This window comes from Calidris pugnax, unplaced genomic scaffold, assembly GCF_001431845.1.
Source record: "Calidris pugnax isolate Ruff unplaced genomic scaffold, ASM143184v1 scaffold188, whole genome shotgun sequence".
Taxonomy (NCBI): Eukaryota; Metazoa; Chordata; class Aves; order Charadriiformes; family Scolopacidae; genus Calidris; species Calidris pugnax.
Genome location: NW_015091257.1, coordinates 4,530,858 through 4,557,874, shown reverse-complemented (window position 1 = coordinate 4,557,874; position 27,017 = coordinate 4,530,858). Strand labels below are relative to the sequence as shown.

Sequence of the window (27,017 nt, the reverse complement as noted above, 5' to 3'; positions counted from 1 at the left end):
CCCCTCCCTCCCCGCCTTCCGTGGGGCGGGGCGGGGCGTGGGGGGCGCCCCAAGGTGACTCTAGTGACCTTGGCCGGGGCGGAGGGGACAGCGGGCCCAGGGCTGGTGGCCGCCTCGCCACTCCCCACCGCCACCAGCGCCTCCGGCTGGAAGTCCTCTCGCCCCGATGCGGTCGGGCCGGGCGGCCCCGCCGCCTGCAGGCCTCCGCGCCGCTGTCAGCGAGGGCTCTCGCCTGTGGAGAGGCTCAGCCCGCAGGTACTTGTGCTCGCCCTGGTTCCTCACAGGTGGCCTTCGGATTTTGGCAGATCCCAAGCTCTAAAGATACTGGGAAGCGACGTTATGGCTTTTTTCTGGTTCTTAGAATTGTACAAGACCAGCTTTACATACACCTGCTTCTTTAGTGTTTGTGTAAAAGCTATACCTTTAATTCTTGAGAATTTAGTCAATCCTCGAGTTCTTGGGTCTCCACCAAAATACAAATAAATGACAGTTCTTCTTAGTCTTGAGATTCAGACTGACCTGAGAGCTTTTGCTTGGAAGTTTGCTATCACAGCTGGTTTGTCATGGCTCCCAGGGGCTTAATCTCTGTGCACAAATGCCATCAAGCATTCAGGCCTAACAGCTCTTTGTTTTCTAGTAGAAGCGGACTTCAGCCCAACTGTACTGCAGGCCTGCCAAGGCATACAGTCAAAATACATATTTTTTTTATTTGCAGGTACAACATGCGAGTAAACAAATTGCTGCTGATAAGCAGTACAAGGGTATCATCGATTGTGTAGTGCGTATTCCAAAGGAACAAGGAGTGCTGTCTTTCTGGCGAGGAAACTTGGCAAATGTCATCAGATACTTCCCAACTCAAGCTCTCAACTTTGCCTTCAAGGATAAGTATAAGCAGGTGTTCTTGGGAGGTGTAGACAAGCACACTCAATTCTGGAGGTATTTTGCTGGTAACCTGGCTTCTGGTGGTGCAGCTGGAGCCACTTCCCTCTGCTTTGTCTACCCCTTGGATTTTGCAAGAACCCGTCTGGCTGCTGATGTCGGAAAAGCTGGTGCAGACAGAGAATTCTCTGGTCTAGGGGACTGTCTAGTCAAAATTACCAAGTCTGATGGTCTGCGTGGCTTGTATCAAGGGTTCAATGTCTCTGTCCAAGGCATCATCATCTATAGAGCTGCCTACTTTGGGATCTATGATACAGCAAAAGGTAAAATTTCAGCAAGGATCTGATAAACTGATTTTCAGTGTTTTATTGTTTCTGTATGTGTGTTCTTGGATGCTGCGCTGTGTCTGTCTGTAGTAACTATAGCTGATGTGAGTGTGGAGGTTGCCGGGGGTATCGGTGCCAACAGCAGTGACACTGCAGTGTTCAAGGCAAAACTCAGGCATGCGTTGGTGGCAGCAGTCAGCTTTCAAATATTCCTGGTTCTGTACGTGTCCTTAAAGGAGCTTTTCCTAATGCTGGCAAAGCATGTTGGTAACCATACACGGTTGCAAGTTCTTTTTCGTTCAGTGCATCACTGTAGATATATTTAACCAATTCAAGTGTGTTTAGCAGAACGGGATTGAGCGGTGCTTTTAAAAAGCATTTGTCTGTTAAGCAAGACATTTAGGCATAGAGGTCATTGACATTAGTTTATAGTTTAATATAATTCACGGGGACGATGACTTCTTTTAGTTACACTATTTCTAAAAAGAGTAGGCAGTAGTTAGATCTCTTCTCATGCCAGTCTGAAATGAATCTTGGTGCCTAAATGTTACCTGTTTTGATTACTGAGAAAAAAATCCTGCTAATTTTCGTGTCTTATTTGTAATAACTGCTTCAGAATGTTTAAATTTTGTTGTGTCTTGGTACAACTTCAAAGTACAACTTTCCAATGTTTCATAATACTTCATCCAGTAAAGTAGCTGTCACGCATTGAGTGAACGAGAGGAGGATGTACAAGATAAAAAGCTAATTACTGGGCTTTTTTTTGTTGTTGCAGGCATGCTCCCAGATCCCAGAAATACTCACATTGTTATCAGTTGGATGATTGCCCAGACGGTGACTGCAGTGGCTGGTGTGGTCTCCTATCCTTTCGATACAGTGCGGCGTAGAATGATGATGCAGTCAGGACGCAAAGGAGGTAGGCTCTTCAACTGTACAGTTCTTTAAATACCATTAACAAGATGGAGTGCCTTTTTCCTAATAGTCATCCCTCAGCACTTACAGTTCCTTGTTCCATAAATCTGATTTAAGTTCTATTACATTTAAATGATATGAGGAAATGCAGTAGGGTCATTACTTGTGGTGTTTCTCAGGAATTACGTTGAGGACTTTTCTTTATACAATATGAAGTGACCAAATGGACTACTTGTCTGCAATGACAAATTAAATGAAGGCAATTAGGGGACAGTACAATTGCCAGAAAAAACACGTAACATTTTTATTTTGTGGCTTAGCTTTTAATAATTAGACAAGCAGATAGGAAGCTTTTCTACTGCCTGAACTAGTATTTTGTTACAGTCTTAAAACGTGATTTGGGACATCACAAAGTAACTAGAGAATTGAAATTAGGCAGTTGTTAAAAGCATCTTGGGTACAATTATAGGAATTAAAAATAACTCTTTGCTCTTTTTCTGCAGCTGATATCATGTACTCTGGAACAATTGACTGCTGGCGGAAGATTGCAAGGGATGAGGGAGGAAAGGCCTTCTTCAAGGGTGCATGGTCCAATGTTCTCAGAGGAATGGGGGGCGCTTTTGTGCTTGTGTTGTACGATGAATTCAAGAAAGTCATTTAAGCAGCCTAACTAGAATTGGAAATCAAGTTGAGCAGATCATGTAGAATAACTACCATTATGGACCATTGACCTTCAAGAAATTCCTGTGAGTCTTATTTATCGGAGCCAGATGATACTTGTAGATGGGGCTAGAAACTGACATTGAGGACTGATCCATCTCTCAGTAACATTCACGAAGACACTGAGTCTAGCAATTCAGTGTGGTGATTATCTTTTTTTTTTTTCCCAGAAATGAGGAATGAGCAGTGTTGGTTCTGGGTCCAAAGTGGCTGGGTCCAATTTAGGCAGAAAAAATTATTTGCCTGTGGATCAGTCCCCAGTTTCAAGTCCTATCTTCTAGGACCATAAAATTGTATTTGAAAGTACTTGCTAACAAATCATGTTCTTTTCCACTTGTACTGAAGCACTATGTACCATTTTGCACAGCTGAACATCTAGCAATTTTGTTCTTAAATTGGGGCATTCTGCTGTAAAACAATAAACATACTTACTCTGTCTGTGTTGAAATTATTACATAAAAGCTTTGGGAAAGCCTCTTTTGTTTGAAAACTTGTTTCAGATAATGATTCCTCTGATACACTTACACTGCACTCTGTAACAGGAAAAGCTTCATTTTTTTTTTTTTTTTTTTTTAAGAAAAAATTGAATGTGAGAACTTTGCCGGGGGGAAGCATGGGTTATACTAATAGAAACCACTCCCATTCTTTGTGCCTGATAGTGTATGATGGGCTGCTGCAAGTGGCTTTTTGCATGATTCTTAGAAATTGATTTGCAACCTTTCCTATGATTCAAAATGGAGGGGTTTTCTCTTCTAGCGCTAGGAGAATCCAAAGCCCCAAGGACAGTCAAAAAGTAAAACTCCTGCCCTTGATAAAAGAGCTTAAAATGAATTTTTTTTTTTTTTTTTTTTTAAAAAATCAATATAGAAAGCAATGTGGCATTCATGCAAAAACCCAGGAACCTAGTAAATGCCTTCAACTTCCGCATAACCTATGTATTGTACTGTTGCTGCTGTTTGGAAGTGCTGATTGTGCCCCTGGAGATACTGTTTGGCCTGATGTGTAGCAGTGGTCAGCAAGGTGAATTTAATCTGAAACGAGGTTCGTTCTAAGAGGTGAAGTTGATGGGGTGCGTGGGAGGGAATATGTATGCTTCTGTGTAGCTGTAAAATATAGATCAAGGTAGGTCAGCCTTCAGCATTAACTCATTGATATCTAGTTCTGGGATTATTGGAAGACCAAAATCGGATTAAATAATTTCTCCTACTGCTCTTGGAGATAATGTAATACCTATGTGCCGCTCTTCATGTGTATATAATCTTACTTTTGTACTTTGTAATCTGCAAAGACATGGTAGGGGGACCAGTAAAGGAAACCAAAATGTTCATCTTCCAATCGTGTTTTTAAGAACTCTCCCTGTATCTTGAGAAAGAAACGGTGTGTCATTGTTTGAGTCACTGAAGGCTGACTGAGCTGCTGAGTTCTTTTGTGTGCCTTCTGAGGTTGCTGTTCAAGATGAAGTATTTAAATGAACTCCTTGGCTTTGGCTGATTATTACCTTCCTCTCAGACATCATTTACCTTTTCCCGTCACTGTTGCAGAAGCTTTCCCCATCTGTATATGAATGTAAGTACACGACGCAGCTGCTTTGTGCACAGCCTCACAGCAAACTTTATGTACCTACTGCAAGTGGTTTTACCCTGTTTGGTGATGGTAGCTTTCTCGTGCAGGCACGTCATCTGATGTTGACCTTAGCAATCAACCTGCTGTTTCAGTTGTAATTATATTGATTTTGTGAGGCGGGGGAAGAGTTTTTGCTTATATAAGTACACTGCTTAGGTTTATTTTCTATATCAGTGGCTTGAAAGGTAGAGATAACGATAGAATACTGCACATACGTAACCTCACTGTGAGAGTATCGTGGCTCTGGCTTTGTGAGGAAGAACCAAACATGACAATTACTTGAGCAGCCCCTGAAACAGGGAGGACGTTTTTCACCCCCACCTCCCCCCTTCCTCTCTAGAACCAGGTTTTAACCAGAAGAAATAGGAAAATAAATCAATAGAAGTGTAGGTGTGGGGGGGTTTTAAGTGGAACTGCAATTTACTTATGCTGTGCGTTCAGCATGTACTACGTGGTGTTCATTATTATTTTTTTTAGTATGTGGCTTCCCTTAGTCATGCAGCAGCAATTTTCAATGTATGATTATGCAGTGTGGGAACATAAGAGGCAAACAATAAATGAGACTTTTAAAAAAAGCATTTGTTTTCTGCCTTATTGAAACAGTTGCTTGTTAAAATGCATTTATTTTGAAAACTATTTTTAACAGTATAAGATCTGGAATTTGTGTAAGAAAACACTGGCATCTAAAGCCTATGTTATTTTTAAAAGGCATTGGAAATAGGGCTTGCACACTTCAAAGGGAATAAATAAAAGGCATTGGTGTGAGGAAATTTTACATTTAAACAGTTAAAAAATCTTATTACAGATTTTATTTCAATTCTCACAACTGTTACACTGGATTTTTTTGAAGAGTTAAATAATAGCCATGTGAGTTAAGTCCATATTAATATTGCAGATATTCACACTGGCATTGGAAGTACTGAGGTCATGAAATGGCCAGCTGGGAGCCCAGCATTAATAGTTACTTTTGGCAAGCTTTATTTTATTTCCCATTTTCTGTTTTGCATGAAGTTTATTGGATGTACAGTGACTGTTTGGTTGCAAGGTTGAAGGGCAGTTTTAAACACACTTCAAATAGCTAGTTTCTGCTTCAGGAAATACTTTAGGTATGTAAAAATGATAAGGTGGGAAAATTAACTACTGTGGCATTCTTGTGCAATCCTGTAGGAAATCATATTCAGAGGAAAGCAGCATCATGGCAATGAAGATAGGAAATAATTCAAAGTTTCTTCTGTGTTGCGGATGAGAGTCCTTGTCTCACATTATGAAGAAAATTTCAGCAAGGTTTAAGCATCTTTTCACAGCAGGTGTTGGCAGAAAAGCTTGGCTCCCAGGCATTATGGCTTTGAACAAAGGGAAAAGAACAGATTTTACTGGGTTTTCTGCACTTTTTTCATCTGCTCCGTGTCAGGTGGATTTTTGTGGGACAAATAGCTTTATGGGTGATGGTATTCAGTTCAAGTCTGTGCTTTGAAGTATTCCTTAGTTGTGAAGATGTTCCAGGATTTTCTTTCATGTTGGGGAATCCAAGCATGTTTCATTTTGGGAAAGTTAAGTCATCTCTTCAACTACAGTTATTTCCTCAGTCCAACTCTTTTTTAGATTTATGTATCCTGTCTGAAGAGAAAGAAATTTTTGTAAGGTGCAGTAAGCTACAGAGTCACTGTTGATCAGAGAACATTTCTAAATCTTAGATACCAGTACCAAACACACCTCCTCTTGCTATTTTAATACACAGGAAATGCTTGCAAAGCAGGAGAAGACAGTTTTAGGGACAGCTAAGGATTGTTTGACTTTAGCGTGTGCGATCACTGCTAGCTATCTGTCAGCTGAAGGAAAAAGAAAGAAAAGTTGATTTAAATGCTGGACAACCTTAGCTAAGATGATAGAAAAAAAATTATTCAGTGAATATTGACTGAGTTTTCTATATGTAGGAATTACCTAGACTTATAGATAAAACATTTTGGTTGCTATCATATGGTTTTATGTTGCTTAACCTGGAGCTCTACAAGACTGGAAGTTGCTGGGTAAGGTCATAGTACTGATACAGGGTTTGAGGACTTAAAATATTAAGGGGAGATAAATTTAGTTTTTAAAAAAGCGGGGGGGGGGGGGTAAGATAAAGGAAAAAGAAGAGCAAGGAAAAAAAAATTAAGCTTGCTGTCACATAAAGGGTGTGTTACAGAACATTAAACCAGGTTGTCTTGGTGGGGAATTTTGTCTAGGAAATCTGTGGGCTTAGTAAACTCTGCAGGGCTTCATGGTCATGGTGTTTTATGCTGCTCAGTCATTTTCTGAAGAAAGCAATATATCTGCGCCCAGAGCATGTCTTGTGACTTCTAGGAATGTATTTAATTCAGAAAAAGAGGAAAATAAAGTATTAAAAATGTAATTCTGAGTGAGGGTGAGGAAAGTACTTGGGGTGAGTGACCAAAAAGTGAAGGAAGATGAGTAAAATAAAATGGGTTAGAGGTGTCTGATGAACTGAATGAATTGGTTGGGAGCAATAGGAAAACTGGCAGTTCTTTAACATGAACGATAAGGATACAAGTGCAAACTCAGTGCAGAAAGGTTAGGGTTGTAAATCATGAGGCTTTTTCAGTGATCTAAGGAAAAGTTCTGTTGTGAAACAGGGCAAATAATGAGAAAGTGTAAAAGGTCCAAAAAGGGACCAAATCAGGAAATGTAAGCTTTAAAAAGGCGTGTTTAAAGGACATTATGGGTTCAAAATAGCTCATAAATGTATTAGCACTAAATGCCTGAGAGGTGGTCCTGGTATCAATGAAGAAGGAGAGCTCTCCTATTTGTTCTGCTTTATTTTCCACTTTGAGGAATTACAGCATTCCATCGGTGTTAGATACCCAAGGGTGGAGGTAAAATAAAACTAGGCTTTAAGACTAGATTAAAATAGGCAAAAAAAAAGTCTAGAAACTGTTTCAACACATCAGAGACTTAGGAATTACCTTCACGGTGCTTGTTGGCAGGTGTGAGGCAACCTGAGCGAGGGCTTGACTTGAACCCGGACCATGACTGCTGCATGGAGGTCCCCGTACCACCATTTACAAAACCAAACCACAAAGGCTTCTGGGTGGTAGTGGAGTGACTGCAGAGAGTAATTCTGGCAGCGTGCATACAGGAATTTGGATGCCCCTCAAGTTTAATAAAAGCAAACAATCCGGAGGGTCTGCAATTTTTGAAGACTGCTTGCTATTTTACTAGCAATTACTATTTGATAATGTGATAGACTATGGACTGCATTGGCTCTGGCAGCCTGATGTGAAGTGAGATAGCAGGTATTTATGACTGAATGTGTATGAGGAGAAGGACATGGACCTGTTGGAGTGAGTCCAGCAGAGGACCATGGAGATGATCAGAGGGCTGGAGCACCTCTCTTACCAAGCTGAGAGTTGGGGTTGTTCAGCCTGGAGAAGAGAAGGCTCCAGGGAGACCATATTGTGGCCTTTCAATACTTAAAGGGGGACTAGGGGAGAGATAAGGAGGGACTCTTTATCAGGGAGTGTTGAGATAGGATGACGGGTGATAGTTTTAAACTGAAAGGGGGGAGATTTAGATTAGATATCAGGAAGAAATTATTTCGTGTGAGGGTGGTGAGGCCCTGTGGAACAGGTTGCCCAGGGAAGCTGTGGATGCCCCATCCCTGGAAGTGTTCAAGGCCAGGCTGGATGGGGCTTTGAGCAACCTGCTCTAGTGAGAGGTGTCCCTGCCCATGGCAGGGAGATTGGAACTAGGTGATCTTTAAGGTCCCTTCCAACTCTAGCCATTTTATGATTCTACGTTACGTCACTACCTACCTTTTGTTAAAGCCAAAGATGTTAGGACCAAAGCCAAATAAGTTTGGTAACTATATATAAGCACGTTGTCCTAAGCTGGAAAGTTTTAGTAGTAATAGTTTTCAGGATTCTTTGTAAAAGATTGAAGGAAAATTTTCCGAGGACTTTCGAAAGCCTTGTTAAAAAGAGTGGTTGGATGTTGCCCTCTGAAACATTGTAGGCAATAAACAACTAGCCCAATTTATTGACTTAAAGTGCATCTTTGCTTTAGCCAGCTGGTACAAAGCATTGCCTCACTATGCAGATGCTGTGCAAATGGAAGAACTGGAGGAGAAGCAAGAACGGCTTGGAGCCTGGCTGTCATGAGATATGAAGAAAGGCTGGAAGAGTTAGGTGCTGTTGACAGTGGGCAAGTATGTGAGATGCTGTAAGCAGGAAAGGAATAAGGACAAGATGTAATGGATTTTAAGTACAATAAAACAGGCCATTAAAAAAGCTTTCTAAAAGGAAGGATAATTAAACATTAAGATAAACTGCACCGTTTATCTGTAGAATATTGGTTGAACAGTTTGCACAAAACATCAAAATTATTATAACTAATCCTATACTGAAGCAAAGAGGGAGGCTAGTTAACCTGTTGTTCCAGCCCTGTTTTCCATGATTCAATTCAACACATTTGTTTCTGTTTTGATGTTTGGTTTTTTTTTTCAATATGGGTGTAGTCAGACTTACAAAATATATATTCACATTATATTATGATCATTGGTATTTGAAAATGGTAATGGAAAATGCTTTCTCACTTAAGTTACTTTCAAAGTATGAACAGCAACCTAACAAAACTGGTACACACAGAAAATACTGGTCTCGGTAAAACTGGTAACTCAGGTCTTAAAATATGTCTGCAAATATCTACAGGAAAATCACCAGTCTCAGCACTGGCATAGAGCATTTCTGATTTCAAACCAGCATGCTTTGCATGGGAACAAAATAGTTTTTAATGGACCAAATTTAACGCTCAACTTTATATGCCAATTATTCTAGTCTTTTGCCTGTCGTGGTTTATAGATATCAAATTTGAATTGAAAAGAAAGCATACCTGCATATCTTCATCGTTTGATGCATTAATTTTGTCTTTTGGTTGTGGAATGGGAGAAAATATGCTTTTGAAACTGCAATACCTTTGGATAGAAAACAGGATTGTGAAGAAACTAAAAACACTGGTAAGATAACTTATACAAACATTTTGTCTTATACCTTAAGGACATTTTTTACTTTTGAGATTGAAAAGCGATTGCTGTACAAATCACTAAGTAAGAAGGAAAATATTTTCAGTGTAGACTGGTGGATAACTGTTATTACACTTACCACTTTGGTAACTAAAATTTATTTTGTGATGAGAATCACAGTAAATACATTATTAAACAATGTTTTTCAATAAATCACATGGCAGGTGGATTGAGAAATGGCTGAATGGCAGAGCTCAGAGAGTTGTAATCAATGGTGCAGAGTCTAGATGGAGGCCTGTAACTAGCGCTGTTCCCTGGGGGTCAGTACTGGGTCCAGTCTTGCTCAACATATTCATCAATGACCTGGATGAGGGGGCAGAGTGGTGGCATCAGCAAGTTTGCTGATGACACAAAACTGGGAGCAGTACTGACAGACCAGAAAGCCATACAGTGAGACCTGGACAGGCTAAAGATTTGGGTGGAGAGGAACCTAATGAAGTTCAACAAGGGCAAGTGTGAGGTCTTGCACCTGGGGAGGAATAACCACGTACACCTATACAGGTTAGGGGTTGACCTGCTGAAAAGTAGCTCTGCAGAGAGGGACCTGGGAGTCCTGGTGGACAACAAGTTGACCATGAGGCAGCAATGTGCTCTTGTGGCCAAGAAGGCCCATGGTATCCCGGGGACCATTAAAAAGAGCGTGGCCAGCAGGTCAAGGGATCCTATCTCTCCCTCTGCCCCGGTGAGGCCTCATCTGGCGTGCTGTGTTCAGTTCTGGAGCTCTTCAGTTCAAGAAAAACAAGGAACTACTTGGGGGAGTCCAGCAGAAGGCTATAAAAGTGATCAAGGTAAGCAGCAATGTGCTCTTGTGGCCAAGAAGGCCCATGGTATCCCGGGGACCATTAAAAAGAGCGTGGCCAGCAGGTCAAGGGATCCTATCTCTCCCTCTGCCCCGGTGAGGCCTCATCTGGCGTGCTGTGTTCAGTTCTGGAGCTCTTCAGTTCAAGAAAAACAAGGAACTACTTGGGGGAGTCCAGCAGAAGGCTATAAAAATGATCAAGGTAATGGAGCATCTCTCTTGTGAGGAAAGGCTGAGACACCTGGGTCTGTTTAGCCTGGGGAAGAGAAGACTGAGAGGAGATGTCATCAATGCTTAGCAATATCTACAGGGTGGGTGTCAAGAGGATGGGGCAAGACTCTGTTCAGTGGTGCCCAGCAACAGGGCAAGAAGCAATGGAAACAAACTGGAACACAGGAAATTCCATCTCAACATGAGGAAAAGCTTCTTTTCTTTGAGGGTGCCAGAGCACTGGAACAGGCTGCCCAGAGAGATTGTGGAGTCTCCTTTTCTGGAGATTTCCAACACCTACCTGGATGTGTTCCTGCTCTAGGTGAACGTGTTTTGGCGGGGGGGGTTGGACTAGATAATCTCCTAAGGCCCCTTCCAACCCCTACCATTCTTCCGCCATTAAGTGAGAAGTTTTATCAAAATAATCACATTTATTTGCCCTTATTTCCTCTTGTCTGGTACTGTATGAAGCCAAGGACTTCAAAGCACTGTGGATGCTAAAGTAAGAACAAGAGATTGTGGAGTCTCCTTCTCTGGAGATTTCCAACACCTACCTGGATGTGTTCCTGCTCTAGGTGAACGTGTTTTGGCGGGGGGGGTTGGACTAGATAATCTCCTAAGGCCCCTTCCAACCCCTACCATTCTTCCGCCATTAAGTGAGAAGTTTTATCAAAATAATCACATTTATTTGCCCTTATTTCCTCTTGTCTGGTACTGTATGAAGCCAAGGACTTCAAAGCACTGTGGATGCTAAAGTAAGAACAGAGATTTTTTTAATTTTTTTTTTTTTTTTAAGGATCTGGTGGAATCAATCACTTCCTAACTTTAACATCCTTTCCCCCTTTTTCACTTGTAGTGATTTTGCATGCTGAAGTGGCATCCACAACAACACTGATAATGATACTTCATGATACTGATAATCAGTTTATTTAAGTTTGTTGGTAAGAAGTTCAAAGATAGGAGGAATGTGTTTCATAGAAATAATGCTGTATTAAAAGTTTCTACAACAATAAGGTTGATTTACCTTTTGAAAAGACAATAAGGGATCAACATCACTGAGATTGTTCCAATTGCTATCAGAAATAAAATCACAAAAATAAAGTAATCTTTCGGTTGACCTGAAACATTGAAGAGAGGGAAATCTTAGCATGTCAAAAAGCAACTTTTGTGACTATTAGTAATGAATGCAAATTTCACCCCATTTTTCAAATAATCCAAAGGACTTGAACTTCTTACAGAACCTTGTCAAAAAGTTCAGGCATGCTTGATGCATTTTAAATCATTTTGAACATTCAAAATATAGAGAATTAAAAAAAAAAAAAGTCTAGAAAAGAGAAGGAGAAATAGTGTCACGTAATCAAAACCAGACCAAAAGTGGTGGAACTGTAAAAAGACTGTTGATGAAAGGGTGAAAAGGAATATGCGGAAAGAAGAGGAAGATATTAATGGCAGAAGCTTAAAAAACTGAAAGGCACTCCAGACTGAAGACACGACTGGATCTGTCTCAGCCTGTTCCTGTAGCCCTGGCATCTGAGAAACCGCTGCCTCCACAATCCCAACTAGTCAAAGGCAGGTATCAGCCTCTGTTGTCATAGTACTTAAGCATCTCCTCCACATCAGTAATTTCCACCCAGTTCCTTTCATGTCATTGGATAAGAATTAAGATTTTATTCCTGTCCTTGAGCATGAGGGAAAAGGAGAGGGAAATATGGTAAAACCAAAAAGAAAAAAAAAATTGAAATAATATTTCACAGTCTTACCAAACTCGATGGGTTCGCTCCATTCCCCCCAGTTTGAGCTTAGGAGACAGTTGATTCCACGTGCTCTGATTTTCAGAATGTACTTTTTTTTCTTATTGTAATTTTGGAATATGTATGTGTTGTTCCTTATCTAAAATCAAAACAATCAACACATTTCACCCTATAGGTAAATGTTAATAAAATTTGGGTTTTAATTTACTGATACAGTTTCTTTCTATAAAAAAATATTTTGTATGACTTTTAGGTATGTACTAGTTAGATGTTCTTCTCCCCAGATTTAAACCGGTGATTAATTAGTTCATCCTGCCACCAGACCTTTCTGGTTTTTGAAGTTTAAAGTTAGATTTTGAAGTTTATTTGGTCTGTAATTTATTTTATTATGCTTTAAGGACACTTTTTCCCTGTCCCTCTTTATGGATCCTAAAAAAAAACAGGACAGAAAGCTGAAACTGGAGAAGTATCCTGTAAATTCACCTTGCACCCCTTATAGGGTTTAATCGTGTTCCCTGGATGGTGTCTGTCTTTGCTAAACAGACTTAATGTTTCTGAGACAATCCAATAACAGATATGTATAATCTGGCCTCATGATACTTTATACAAAGTCTGGAATCTGCCAAGCCTAAGATGCTTCCAGGGCCGAGAAGACCACTCGTGTCAGGGGAAGACTGACAGTGTGTATTGGAAGCCAAATTAATGTCCACAGGTTTTGAAGATCTTGGTGTTCCCTCTGTCTAGCTGTCCTGAACTACAGTAGTACTTTTCCACCAACAGATATGAGAAAGAGAACATTTCCTATTTTTATTATGCAAAACATAACATTTTTCTTAGGCAAAATCTATTTGTCTGATCAATGGAAAGTATGAAATTTCGTGAAATGCATGATAAATTCTGTCTCGTGTAAGCTACACCATCCAAAAGAGATGTATTAAGTTTACACATAAAGATACTACAGGAACGTATTTTCATGAATTCTTGTTGCTATATTGGGACAAAAAACTACAGTTCTTGGAGTAATTATATTTTATACAATGGTATTTATATGCTTAAGTGGGCAAAAGCACTAGTTGTATAGGACAAGAATACTTACTGTTACAGGAGGATCCTTCTTCCCTTCTTTGGGCTCATCCTGTAAACCAAAGACCAATCCTCATTTTTATTTTCTTGTCAAATAATCAAATATTCTCTTTTGTTCTCATTTTCTTGCTTATGCAGATAATAAGTAATTTTAAACTGAAAAACAATTGTATATGTTCCAGAATATAGCACTTTATGCAGAGTTTTGGCTTCCTCCATTTCATTTTACAGAAGGAAGAAAACATGAATTATTTATCAGTGGTTGTGAGAAGCTGTATTTTCTTCCATGGGTATATTTACACAGTGCGTTTTAGACATCTGAGTGATCCATACTCAGGGGCTTTCCCCAAAATACTGTGAAGAGCTACTTGCACATCCCATACAATCAAAATTTAATTAACCAGAATCAAGCATTGACCTGGATTAAAGAACCTGAAAAGGTACAGGTTCAAAAATGAGCAAAATCAATAGCAGTTATTTTAGCAAGGATCCCAAAAAACATTGAAAAGCTGAGTTCCTGGAAACATCTATCACATGTAATGTCAGAAGGATAGCTAGCATTCTGGAAAAATCAGAAAGAATTTATTGGAAGGAATGTCTCATTTCAGAAAATATACCCACTGTCTATGTTGCGTTATGCAATAGACTAGTATTTCCCCTTTACTTGTTGTCAGCTGAGCTCTTCCAACTCAGGATGTGGTGGAAGTCATCAGTCTGTGCTGTGAATGGGGAGGGTGCAAATGAGTTGCTTAAACTTTAGGAGTACAGTGCCATTTTAGCTGCTCTGGGATATCCTGCCTTACCTCTGACAGCCCCTCATGAAAGGCATGAGTTATATCTGCCGTCTCCATGTAGGTACCTCTGGTACCACCTTTAGGGGTATGAGGCAGCTACTGCTCAGCTGCATGGAGCCCGAGATCTGCATTGACTGTTATCCATCTGTGTTCCTTTGCAGACACCTACATTAAGGTGATTCAGTTTGTGGGATGAATTTCACACCCAGAAGTAGGAATCTACTGAACTCCACCTATTCTGACTGCAGCATGGGAAAGAAGAGGTAATATGTATTTCTTTAAAAGAAATGTTTTGATAATATTGCTTTAGTCACATTTTGTAACCTATACCTCTATGTAAAAAATTCCAAGTATTTCACACAAGATCTTATTGTCAAATTATACCAGCTGGCCGGAAAGCTATGTGTACTGCAGTTGCTTCTTGAAATAGCTACCAAGGTAGATACCATTATCGCATGCAAGATACAAAATCCAGACAATCCAAACAGCAAGCAACCTGCAGGCCTTGTTTTGAATGAATTGATGAATGTTAATGACGTATTGCTTTGTCTGAGTTGTAAATTTATGTTTAGCCCTTAGTTAAGCTTTCCTGTAATGGTCTTGTGTTGCAAACACCTGGGGAATTGCTGCTGCGGTAAGCTTCTGAGCTGTGGCTGGGAAAAGGGGATGGAGTAGGGAGCCCTAATTTGTCACAGCACAGATGTTACCCATGTGTGGAAATCACATAATGGTGAAACAGATGTCCCAGGAATGGGGAGGAAGAGTGTTTTTTCTTGCCTCTTTGTCAAACTCATGGGCTCAAATATTTTTGCTGCCCTTTGTCCTTAAGGGTGTTAAAATCAAGTCCTTTAGGCACTGAGATTTGTGGAGGAGGATTTGATATTTCAGCCTCCCTGCTCCATTGCGTTTGGTGGAAACCAGACGTACGTCAGCTGTGGTAAAGTGAGACATTCTGTGTTGTCCATCACTTTCCTATGGTCACTATGGTAAATTGGTAGTGCTCTGCCTATAACGCGGGAGAAATACCGGCTCACTTTTGGTACATACGTGTTTACATCTGAGATAGCCATCTTAGGTTCCTCTCTTATAGCCAATGGAAAGAAAGAAGGACTTTAAAGACATGATTTGTCTATCGCCTACCTTGGAAGGAGATGGGTAACACCACATCTGACTGCAGAGAGTGTAGAGGGTAACTCACTGAAAAGCAAACACATCCATTGCAGATGTCTACCCTGGGCCTGTGTGAACTTCCTCCTGAGTTGCTGGTATCTAATTTTTTTCAGATGAGTGGTTTCTATTTCAGCACTAATTTCAAAACAGAGGGTGTGGTGGATATTGTGTAGGCTGGCGGGGTCAGTTGGCTCAACCAGGCTCCAGGAGAAGAAGGGCAGAATGTCAGGGTGGGTGAACTAAGGTGCCCCGGGAAGCAGGGTGAGCGTGAGAGGCTGGAGGCTGCCACCAAGGTAGCACCCTCATTGCAGATTGCAGACTGCCATCACTGTGAGATGTGCTCATGCAGGAAAGCATCTCAGGTGGTCTCCCAGTCTTTGGACAGAGAACCCTCATAACATTTCCCTAATCTCTTCTGCTTTTCTGCTTTGTACCTCTGATTAGTTTAAAATAAGGTCATGGGCAGTGGGATGCAAGACCAGCAGAACTGGAACAGGAAGACACGATAGTTTATGAGAGAGAAGTTAATAAATACGGAAACAGAAGTTTGCATGTTAGAGATAAGTATGTACATAGGTATGATATGAAACACAAACCAAGACATTGTTTTTACCTTATTTTGTATCCCAATTTCATACTCAAAACACTTCCCTTTTCTCGGATAACTTATAAGGGGTTGTTGCCATGTAATTATGCAGCTTGAATCTCTAGTACATTTGGCAGTAACATTTAATGGAGGAGCGAGTATTTCTGGAAAGAAATGAAATAATTCATGTAGACATGGTCAGTAATCAGCTACAATTCATGTCTTCATAGCAAAATACTTGTGAAGTTCAGGCGACTGATGTACAACTGTGTGCTACTGGCGTTAACTAATGTTACGTGGTAAACAGGAGTAAAATACAGATTCTGAATATATCACTTCAGTTGTTGGACATCTGAAGTAACTGAAGGTCACGTAAAAAAGTATTTTGTGTAATTCAGTAGTACAATCAGCAGAGTGCCTTTTTCTTCTCTGTCTAAATTTCACACTGATAATGCAAGTCCCCATAGCAAAAAAAAGATGGATGTTTCTGTGCATGTGGTAGTATTCAGGTAGAAGATTTAGTCATCTGAATTTGAGGGCCTACAATACAGGTGATTAGGCATGACATAAGTGCCTAACCACTGCAGTCAGTGGAGACCTCATTAGTAGGGCCTGTGATGTCTGCAGCGCCGTTCGGCCTACCGTGGAGCAGGCATGCTGGGCTGAATGGCTCTGGGCTTTACAGCTTGCATCAGCTGCAGGCAGGAGTCAGTCTCACACTGTGCACTGCAGACCACATAGGACACCCAGGAGGACCCCTTGGTCTCTCACAGGTCCTGGGCCACATCTACAAGCCTTATGGATGCTTCAGATGTCTGGGGTTGTCTCAAATGGCACTAATAATGCAAGTTTTTAGGCAACTGAATGCTGTCCCCAATCTCTATCGGAGCTTAAACTCCTAGCTCTCACACAGGTAACACATAAATAATGCAGTCTTAATTTGCAAGTTGAACTTTCCCTTTGGTTTTAGGACATGTACCTTTTGTGACTCTCAGGCACGGAAATATGGGATGGAGAAATGAGCCCATCAGAAAAGTGGCATTGAAAGTCTAACCATTGCTTTTCATCACTTAGATTCCATGGATATGTGTGCCCCACCTCTTCAAGCTGTTATTCCAGGCTGCTTCTGCCTTTGCTAGTTTTAGTGGATGTTTGGAACTATATTCTGTCGATCAGAAGCACAGTCTGTCCTGCACTGAAGATTCCTGTGATGCCTGCAGACCTTGATCTTTCTCTTCAGAGAAAAATTACCCACTTCCTTATTTTATAAAACAGTAATAAAATAAAAATGTTCATTTACTTACCGATTTCATATAGGTCAATGCACGTATCATAGAACTGGATCTGGGAGACATTGCTAGAGCCATTCACCAGGATGTAAGAACTTCCTGGCTTTGTCGTCACATTTTCGAATCTGCATCCTATGTTTCTGCCATTTTTGTCTTTAATGTAAAGCTCACATTCCTTTGTGTCATTAGGTCTGTTTATAGCAAAGTACGTTAGTTAAGCACGGGCAGGGTGATGCGTCAAATGAGAATGCAGACTTCCCTAGACTCCAGCAGACCTACTTACCCTGAGTACTGCCAGTAGAGGAAGTACTGGGTATCTCCCGGAGCTTCCCGGCCTGCCTGCCAAGTGCAGTTCATGAGGGAAACATTATAAATCACACAGGAGAAATTTTCAATGGCCGACCCATTCACGCCTGAAAACACAGGAATACCCACAATGAGGACAAATCATGCGACTGCTCCAAGCTGGAGGACCGTGGCACAGGCTTAGATATGTTAGATCCCTGCAACTCCTGCTGGTTGTTGCTCGCGTTGGGCATGACATCTGAGAGAAAGCTGGACTCTCACTCTAATCTGCCTGCCTCTGACCTGCGAAACCTGGGGGTGAGGGGAGCATTCACACAGGTAAAGCAATGCATGTTGCCTTTTAACACCATCCTTGGTGCTACAGAGAGAAGTCTTCTCCTTTTAAAATTAATGCTCAGGAATCCACTCCTGAATTGCTTCCATGCAGTGTTTAAAAAGCTGGGGCCTTAAAAAGTAAAGTGGGGCCCTCTGGTCAAATAACCTCCTATCTAGAGCTTTCTGCCCTTATGTGGGTGACAGAGACTTGGTCTCTTCCTTTTCTGGAGCACACTGAATCACAGAACACTTTGGGTTGGAAGGGACCTTAAAGATCATCTAGTTCCAGCCTCCCTGCCATGGGCAGGGACACCTCCCACTAGACCAGGTTGCTCAAACCTTGAAGCGAGAACCTTGCTTCTTAAGAAGCTCCCTTGTGCTGGGCTGTGAAGGCATGCTCAGCCTTCTTCCCTCTTCTCCATCAGAAAATTTTCTGCTTCTTTCTGCAGTGTGCGCCAGCTTCCACGAAAGGGTGGAGGCTTCCTGCGCTACTACCTCCAGCCCATTACTGAGGACACCCTTGCGGAAGCAGGGTCAATCCCCCGGGGAACCTGCATGCTTGGAGGCTAGGGCCAGCTGAATAGGAGTAATGAAAGGAAGAAGGAGTTTTAAGAGTCAGTGTGTCCTGGCTTCTATTTTGAGGGTCACTGTGAAAGTGTTTTCTCTGTCATGTCCTCAGGAAGAGAGGAGTGGGGAGTACTTTCTCTGCTCAAACTGCTAACTAGTCTCATCAACCTTTGTGGAATCTGAAATGCACCAGTTATGCACAGCTGCAGGAGCACTGGTGTCTGGGCAATTTTAGTGGAGATCTCTGAGTTCAGAAAGCAGGGGAAAATGGGCCCTAAAAACTTCTGGTTTGGGATTATGAGCCTAGGATCTGCCTAAACCCCACTTGGATTAACTCCCACATGGGGCAGGGCCAGAATATCTTTGTGTGTGTGTGGTGTGTGTGTTTTCACATGCACCGGCACTCCAGGGCCAGATTAGGAGATCGCTACACTCAGTTTACCCCTAGCTGCTTATCATCGTTATTTCCTTTCCTCTCCTCCTCCCATTTTATGAGTTTCGTAAAGACTGTGCCTTTAGCTAGCTCTGGTTGCTCCTGACAAACTCACCAACAGCCTGGCAGGAAAGGATTTAATGAAGAAACAGTCACCCACATCTTAATTTGTAACAGCCAGAACAGTTATTTGAATCTACCCTTAAATTTAGTGGCATTTCGGAGCCCCAGTATGAAAGAAAATAATGCAATTACTGGTACATCTGTAGTAATACATGTCTTGCAGAATTGTGGAAACATTCATTACAGAGCAATAATTTTAACAGATCTGAAAAAAATATTTTTTAATAGAAAATAAAGCAGTTACCTACTATGTAAGGAATTGTGTTCTAAGGCAATATTTACCTTTAAAAGATTACAAATGGAGAAAACCTCACCCAGACCATAGACATTACCTCCAGGGATGAAGGTGAAGTTTTTTGAGATGTTTGTGTTTGGCACTTCAATGATACAGAGTACCCCTTTGTGCAGAATGTATTGTTCCTTTGCAAAACTGCATACCGAACTATTCACCTGAAAAAGAACATGTCGAGGGTTTATTTCTCTGTTTTTCCTCTGCTTGTGCTAGATGATGCTGGCTGTGGAAATCATCATAGAATCATTGAGGTTGGAAGAGACCCTTGGGATCATTGAGTCCAACCATCTACCCTACTCTACAAAGTCCTCCCCTACACCATATCCCTCAGTACCGCATCTAAACATCCCTTAAACACATCCAGGGATGGTGACTCAACCACCTCCCTGGGCAGCCTATTCCAATGCCCGACCACTCTCTCTGTGAAGAATTCCTTCCTGATGTTCAATCTAAACCTACCCTGTTGGAGCTTGAATCCGTTCCCTCTCGTTCTATTGTTAGTTACCTGTGAGAAGAGACCAGCCCCAACCTCTCTACAGTGTCCTTTCAAGTAGTTGTAGAGAGTGATGAGGTCTCCCCTCAGCCTCCTCTTCCTCATACTGAACAGCCCCAGCTGTTGTTGAGTTGTTTTACAACTCAAAAACTCAATTAGTAGGGCCAAAATCTTGTGTGTATATGTCTGTGGTTTAGGTTCAAGAGCAAACTCCCACCTATAGCACTTAAGGGTGATGTAGAATGGAGCTGAGCGATCAAAAGTGTAACTATGCAAAAAGCTTTGCAGCTTCAGGCACTGGATGGTACAACAATAGTGTGCAACTATTAAAGAAGGCTAATAATACCCCAGTGGCATAAAAAAAAAGATGGTTAATAAATGAGGAAAGCACAATTTAATTTATTCAAAGGATTCAGCGAAATAAAAGTCCTTGTCTGACCTCCTCAGGGGTCAGAAAGGTGTCTATGGCATTATACTTGTAATCTTCAATAAAGATATGATACGTTTTTGTAGTATGTACTTCTAATTAAGGCATCTGCTTTGCTAGGCTAAATAAGCCATCTCTGTCTCTCTTTCTGTCAAGCTTCCTACTTTTCTCTTTGGATAACGTGGGCTTATAACTTGTGCTACAAGCATGATCCAATTTACTGAGAAGCAAGTGAAGAACTCGAGATAATGAAAATCCATGGCAGTGTTTGGAAAATTCCCTTTTTTTTGAAGGGTCTCTTGCTTTGCCTCTACCTAATTTCTCTAGGAGTCTCACAGCCCCCTTTTTCAGCAGCTACAGCCCTATTCGTGATTCAACGTAGCTACAGTTCAAGCTATCACCTCCTTTCCACTTTCGTGCCAGAGTTTCAGTTCTGTGGTATACACAGGATGCTCCTCCTGCTGCAAATGCACCCTGACATCAGTGACAATTTTGCACAGCCCTTGACAGACTGAGCTGTAGACTGCAAACAATGACTGATCAGATTTTACCTGCAAGTGGTTAGTTTTTTCAAAGTAAGTGAGATTGATAAAAGGTAAATAAAAAAGGTGCAACTACTTATCACAATGAATAGGAGGTTTACCTCTTGTGGTAGAATTTCTGTTATCTTGTCCTCGGTGGTACATTTGTATGTAATGAAATTCTTACTGCTGTTCCAGGACAGTTCCAGTTCTCCAGTTCTCCAGTTTATTTTCATGTTTCTAATAGCTGATTCTTGTGCCTTTGCTGAAAGTGTTACAGAATAAGTTCTGTAAGGATATACTACTGGTTTTGTTGAAGGCAGAGGATAGCATCTGTCAGGCTTAAGATGACAATTGCAAGTATCTCTGATAAATGAAGTATTAAACCCTATTTCTCAGATTACATCTACAAAAACATACTTACGCCCCGTACACTGGATGTCAGCATGCAGGGGATGAAATAACATCATATACCACCAAATCATGCAAATGAGTCCAAGAGTATTAAACATCTTTTCTTCTCTGAAAAGAGATGACGAAACCTTCAGGGGGGGAAGAAAAAAAAGGGAAAAAAAAAAAAAGAAAAATAATGCCAAAGTGTAGTTTGGTTTCTGCAAAGCTTCAGTTCTTTTTTCATGGGAAGAGTCAAAGTTACTGTCTAATTCAGCCCTACAAAATAGCCAAGCACAGGGTGTACTTCAGGACATCTGGCAGGCACCTCTTTTTTCAAAGAACTCTAGGCTCACTATTGTCCATTACAACAGAGCTGTTTGAGACAGAGAGGCCACAGACTCTCATTATGAAACATACATTCACCGTATTCGATCCAGACTTAGAATTACTGTTGTCCCACATACCTATCCTAACCATACAACCAGAAAGTCAGGTTTTCTTGCTTTCTGATGCTGTATGCATCGCAGATTTTCCTGTGCAGTGCTCCAGTTTCTGCTGCAAAGTAAATGTTTAGACTGGCTTTGAACCATTTATTGAAGGCACCTTTTTGGAGGTGGACAGTTTGGCTTTTGGTTGTGTCAGGGTGTGGATGACTCACTTCTCTGTAAGTGCTCTATTAAAGACAGTGTCACCACCAGGCACCTTCACAGCCTGTACCTGCTCCTGCCAGCAGGTCTTAGGGCCCATTTGGATTGGAGTTAACTTTCCCCAGAGCAGCTCACGTAGTGCTGCGCTTTGTAGCTGTAGCTAGAAGAGTGTGGATAGCACACCAATGTTTTGGCCTTTGCTAAGCAGAGACAGAGCATCAAGGCTGTCTCTCCCACCCTACCCCATCCATTGCTTAAAGGCCAGTAGACTAGGAGTGGGCAAGAGGCTGGGAGGGGACACAGCTGGGACAGCTGACTCAGGATAACCACAGGGATATTCCACATGGTATGATGCTGTGATCAGCAATAAAAGCTGGGAGAAAAGACGAGAGGGTGGGAGGCGACATTTATTATTAAGGTATTTGTCTTCCAAAGCAACTGCTGTTGCATACTGAGGCCCTCCTTCCCAGGGAGTGGCTGGATACCACCTGCTGATGGGAAGTACAGAACAAAGAAGACGAGGAGTGATAGAGTGGCTTGGTGGGCAACTGGTGACCAGACAGGGTCAAACTACCACAGTATTTTTTTTCCTATTTGTTATCACAAATGACTCTCTGCTTTTCAAACTAGACTGACTGCCTCTGCTGTTAGAGGTTCACATCCATCATCCCAGAACAGTCTACTTCAAAGTTTAGCTACTTGCAGTGTCAGAAACTGAGGAGTCAGACGTTACAGATCACTGTAGGAAATTTAAATTACCAAGGAAGTGTGAGTACATGCAAAGGGTGATTCCACATTCATTCATTTGTTGTGGCGGTTGGAGCAGAGCTACTCCAACACTGGCATCAGCTCTTGTCAAGCATATCAGTATCTTAGGTACCATTTTCCTTTTCTCAGAGGAAGGTAAAACTCTTCGGAAGAGACTTCTGTATTCCCAGCATTTGTTTTTCTGTTTCTTTGTTGTTTTCTTTTTTTATTTATTTGGGTTTGTTTTTTTTTGTTTTGGGTTTTTTGTTTTTTTTTTTTTTTTCCACATGAAGAAGCAACGCGGGTTAATGTGGGGGTGTGGGGTTTGGTTCCACATGAAGAAGCAACGCGGGTTAATGTAGGGGTGTGGGGTTTGGTTGTTTTTTTTTGTTTGTTTTTGGTTTTGGTTTTTTTTGTTGTTGTTGTTGTTTTGTTTCTTTGCTTTAGTATTTCCTAGTAGTGTAACTTCCTACTAGCAATTTTCTTGATTCTAGGTATTTCTAAGGTTAATCTAAGACTGTGAGGTAAATTCTTAAGAAGTCAGGAAAAGTAGGAACATGGTAACATTTTGTTACATGTCTGTCCTTCTATAGTAATTTTTATGGTCATTTCAGAGTGCAGATTCCAGACTGACTCCATTTGTGATGAAAGCAAAAACCCAGCCAGACGCTCCAAGCAAATTAATGTGTTGAATATTTCCAGGGGGCACCTCACATTTCATGGAAATTGTCTTGAGTTGACCCATCCATCATGGTGTCCAGGAATCAAGCCAGGACAAGACATCATGTCAGGGTTGCAACAGAGACAGACTTCACTGTAGCTTCGTTCTTCTCTGCTTATCTGTTGCAATATCAGTCTCTTTTTTTTGTGTGTGTGTAAATCATCATTCAGCAGTAAGGATGTGGCCACAGCTGCTGCAAAGTGATACTGAAGAATCTTAAATACAAACAGTATGGAGGACTGACCATGAAATGTTATGTGAGATATTGGTCTCAACGGTTATTTTAACTTTCTGATGTTCTCAGTGATGTCTTCAGTGATGCATGTAAGAACCTCAGGTCTTCTTGTCCTTATAGTTTTCCCTTTTTCATATAACCATATTTTTCTCTATTTTGTGCTATCTGTTCAGTCAATCTTAACCATTTCTCCTTCCTTTCCTCATCCTACGTTCCTTTTTTGGCATTTATTTTCTTATTATCTGGCAACTGTCTGCTCGCCATTCCTTTATAGTCTTTGCTTTATTATTCTTCTTGTCATCTCCTTGTCTATTGTCACAACTCCTCTGATTTCAAAATCTCCCTCAGGTTTCCTACACATGATAGCAGCCCCATGCTGCAAGCACTCTCCATGTTTTCTCATGGAAATGCTTGGAGCACTGCCAAAGGAGTCATCTACAGCTCTGCCTGCTTCAAGGAGTGCTTGCTTGGCATCGTCTCTAGGCACTGGACATGTCATTGGACTTGCAGTGGGAATAGCAGGGTCTGTAAGTGTTCATTTTCCTGCTAAGAAATGACCATTTCCAATGACCACAACACTAAGGGGGTTTGCTTCTCAAGCATGCGTTTCACCCTTGACTGACTTTTAAAAGAAATTACACAAGAAAGGATTAGGATTGGGTTGGGCCTGTGTTCTTTTTATTGTCCCAGCAGAAGATGCCTACACATAGCCAGGTCCCCTGGCTTTTCTCTGACCTGCAGGCAGGATAAGAGACATAGGAGCTGTGGTGAGCCCTAAACCATTTGCCTGACCCATGCCTGCATTCTTCCCAGTGGCCAAGCAAATGGCTCCAGCACCACATCTGTAGGAGCTTTGTGCCTTCAGGACCTCCGCCCTCTCCTGGACTGCTCTTTTGCAGACAGGTGTGGTAAAACCCCCTCTGCTCTGAACAGACTTCAGTATTGAAGGTGTCAGAAGGAACACACGCTTATGTCAAACTGTTTGGGAGTGTTATTTGGAAGATCAGCCCAGAAGAAACATAGATATTCTTCTGTAAGTGGTATTTCCTCATATTTCATTAATTTAAGAGATAATATAGAATCTGTTAGGCATAAGCCCCCCATCCTTAATTTTATGCTTGTTTCCGTTTTGCTTCTTTCCTTTTTCTCTCCTGGCCAGTCACGCAAGTGGCTTCACCTCTCAGCATGTGTCTACCCTGCTATGTAGGGGAGGTCCCCAGAAAAGACTCAAGAACCTGATTTCCACAATCCTCAATTCCTAGCTCACTCCTTAGCTCTCTTCAAGACAGGTTTGCTATAAGCCTCATCTGTCCACCTAAGCTATGTGAATATGAGCCAGCCAGTGATACTTGGCCTTGGAGCTTTCTTTATTTTTAGAGTTATGTGCATAGCCTGTATGTTTCATTTTTTCAGTAGCAAAATCTTACCATGGAAAACATCGCTAAACTGATTATCTAATGTTACCAGATGTATGATGTATGTAAAATGTATGATGATGAGTAAGAACTCAGCAGTATCCCTGGCAAGTTGGGTGCTAGCAAACATAAGTCCATTTTGTCTTTTGTAGCAAGGCGTGGTCAAACTCAATCTGCTCTAGAATGATGTCAGTATCCATGTGTCAAAAGGAAAATACAGTCCCATTTAAAAGCTATGGTTATGTCTATAGTAGATTTTACAGAAAGCATCCATTAAATGCTAACTTACGAACTTTCAATTCTTATTATCATAGTTTGTACAGTCTATTGTATTCTTTCTTAGGTTGTAAGTGCAGGATGCTACCAGAAAATGTCACCTGAAACCAAGGTTCCTTGGTTCTAATTGCCAGCTTTGCCATGGATTTTGTTTCCTTGAGTGGCTCTGGGAAAGCTATTCCTGCCCATCACACACTTCCAGAAATGAAAATTTGAATTTTACTCATGGGGTGATGTGAGTATAAAATGATACTTATCCATTGCAGAAAAACTGATGTTTATACATTGTGGACATATGAAGAGTACCATACACTTGCTAAGCATACCAGGAGGCATAGAAACAGGAATAAAAACCTTACAATTCATACCAGGCAATGAAATATTCCTCTCAAATTGCTAAAATATTCCTCTCAAGTTGCTTAAATACAACTTTCACAGAATCAGTTCAGTCTTCAGATCAGTATTTTGATTTCTGTAGATGATACAAAACTGGAAGAAGTTGTTGATATACAACTATTTTGCTTCAGAGGGACCTCAACAGGCTGGGTAAGTGGGCTGACAAGAATGTCATGAAACTCAGCAAATGGAACTGTGGAGTCCCACATGTGGGGAGGAACTACTCTGGCACCAGCACACACTGTTGGAAAGCAGTTTTGCAGAGAAGGTAATGTGCAAAACTTGAAATAATGGAAATTCAATTTAAACACAAGAAAGCACTTTTTACTGTGAGGATAGTCAAACACTGGAATCGGTTTTCCAAAGAGGTTGTGCAATCTCAACGCTGAAGATGCTCAAACCTTACTGGTTTGAAAGGTTTGCTCCAGAAATCCTGGAGCAACCTACTGTAGCTGACCTTCCTCTGAGCAAGGGATGGGACAGAACAATTTCCAGATATGCCTTCCAGCCTCAACGATCCCAAGATTCTGTGATTTATTTTTTTGCAATAAATAGAAATCCACGTATTTCTATTTCAGACTAATTTATAGAAACGGTACAGAAAATAGCATTTCTTTCAGTTATTACAAAATAAATGTCAGATAAGAAATGTCAAATAACACAACAGGCATTATAGACAATTCATAGTCTTCCTCGAATCTTTCAGAAAGATTTAGAAATTTTATATTTACACAAATTTATATTTTTAATCAAATAGGCTAAAGCATCACAAAAATTTTGCTTAGACTTTCCTAAGCAGGAAGTTAATCCATATTTCATATGTGCACTAGTATAACTATACCTAACCTATCCTTGGCAAACATTTCTGTTCTGCACAAAATCTTCTGTGGCACAAGAAAAAACATCATACAACATAGAGAGACATACCTCCTGTTGAAAAAACCCTCCTTCTTTATCTTGTTTGATTTTGGATCACAGCAGCAAGGACACTCGATCCTATAGTTGTGGTCGTGCAGGCATCAGTAAGTGTTTTGCTCTGCCAGTTGCCTTTTGTTATTGCATGCCAGTTTTAAGTAGCAAATGCTGCAAGTCAGAAACTGACTCAGCTTATCACTTGCCTTACTGCTTTCAAACTTCCTTAAATTTCTTAATTTGCAGATGTAAATGATTTCACACAAACTGGTCATGCAACTACTTCTTCCTTCCTGTTATGGTAGATGAACCAGACATTAATAGTCACAATATATAAACTCTTTATACAAAAATACATAAATTCTCAGCAGTTGTAATACATGACTATGCTCATAGAAATACCTCTCCTACAAATAAACACATTTTCATAAATAAAATGTTCTGCAAATAACAGCAGCATTGTGTGATCAATCAACATGGCCTTGTAATTCTGTCAGGACCTGATTGGCTGTATACATCATTTATGACCTCTGCAGCAGCCCAGGTTCTCCTTTGAGGAAGATCAATCCTCAACATGCA

The 27,017-nt window shown here is 41.0% G+C and overlaps 2 protein-coding genes across 2 annotated transcripts; one reads left to right on the top strand and one right to left on the bottom strand.

The window, feature by feature from the left end:
- Positions 1–166: 166 nt before the first annotated feature.
- SLC25A6 (solute carrier family 25 (mitochondrial carrier; adenine nucleotide translocator), member 6) lies at positions 167–4,310 on the top strand. Its single transcript, XM_014960172.1, has 4 exons — positions 167–301; positions 641–1,202; positions 1,981–2,121; positions 2,621–4,310. Exons 1-4 carry the CDS (start codon positions 167–169, stop codon positions 2,776–2,778), a joined length of 996 nt encoding a protein of 331 aa, XP_014815658.1. The 3' UTR covers positions 2,779–4,310.
- A 618-nt stretch (positions 4,311–4,928) lies between these two features.
- Positions 4,929–26,638, bottom strand: LOC106898798 (granulocyte-macrophage colony-stimulating factor receptor subunit alpha-like). Its single transcript, XM_014960247.1, has 12 exons — positions 26,454–26,638; positions 21,121–21,238; positions 20,819–20,961; positions 19,296–19,413; positions 17,503–17,632; positions 17,235–17,410; positions 15,958–16,094; positions 13,400–13,432; positions 12,307–12,436; positions 11,571–11,664; positions 9,348–9,429; positions 4,929–6,077 (listed from the first exon to the last, which is right to left on the bottom strand). Exons 2-12 carry the CDS (start codon positions 21,206–21,208, stop codon positions 6,012–6,014), a joined length of 1,197 nt encoding a protein of 398 aa, XP_014815733.1. The 5' UTR covers positions 21,209–21,238; positions 26,454–26,638; the 3' UTR covers positions 4,929–6,011.
- Between the last annotated feature and the right edge of the window lie 379 nt (positions 26,639–27,017).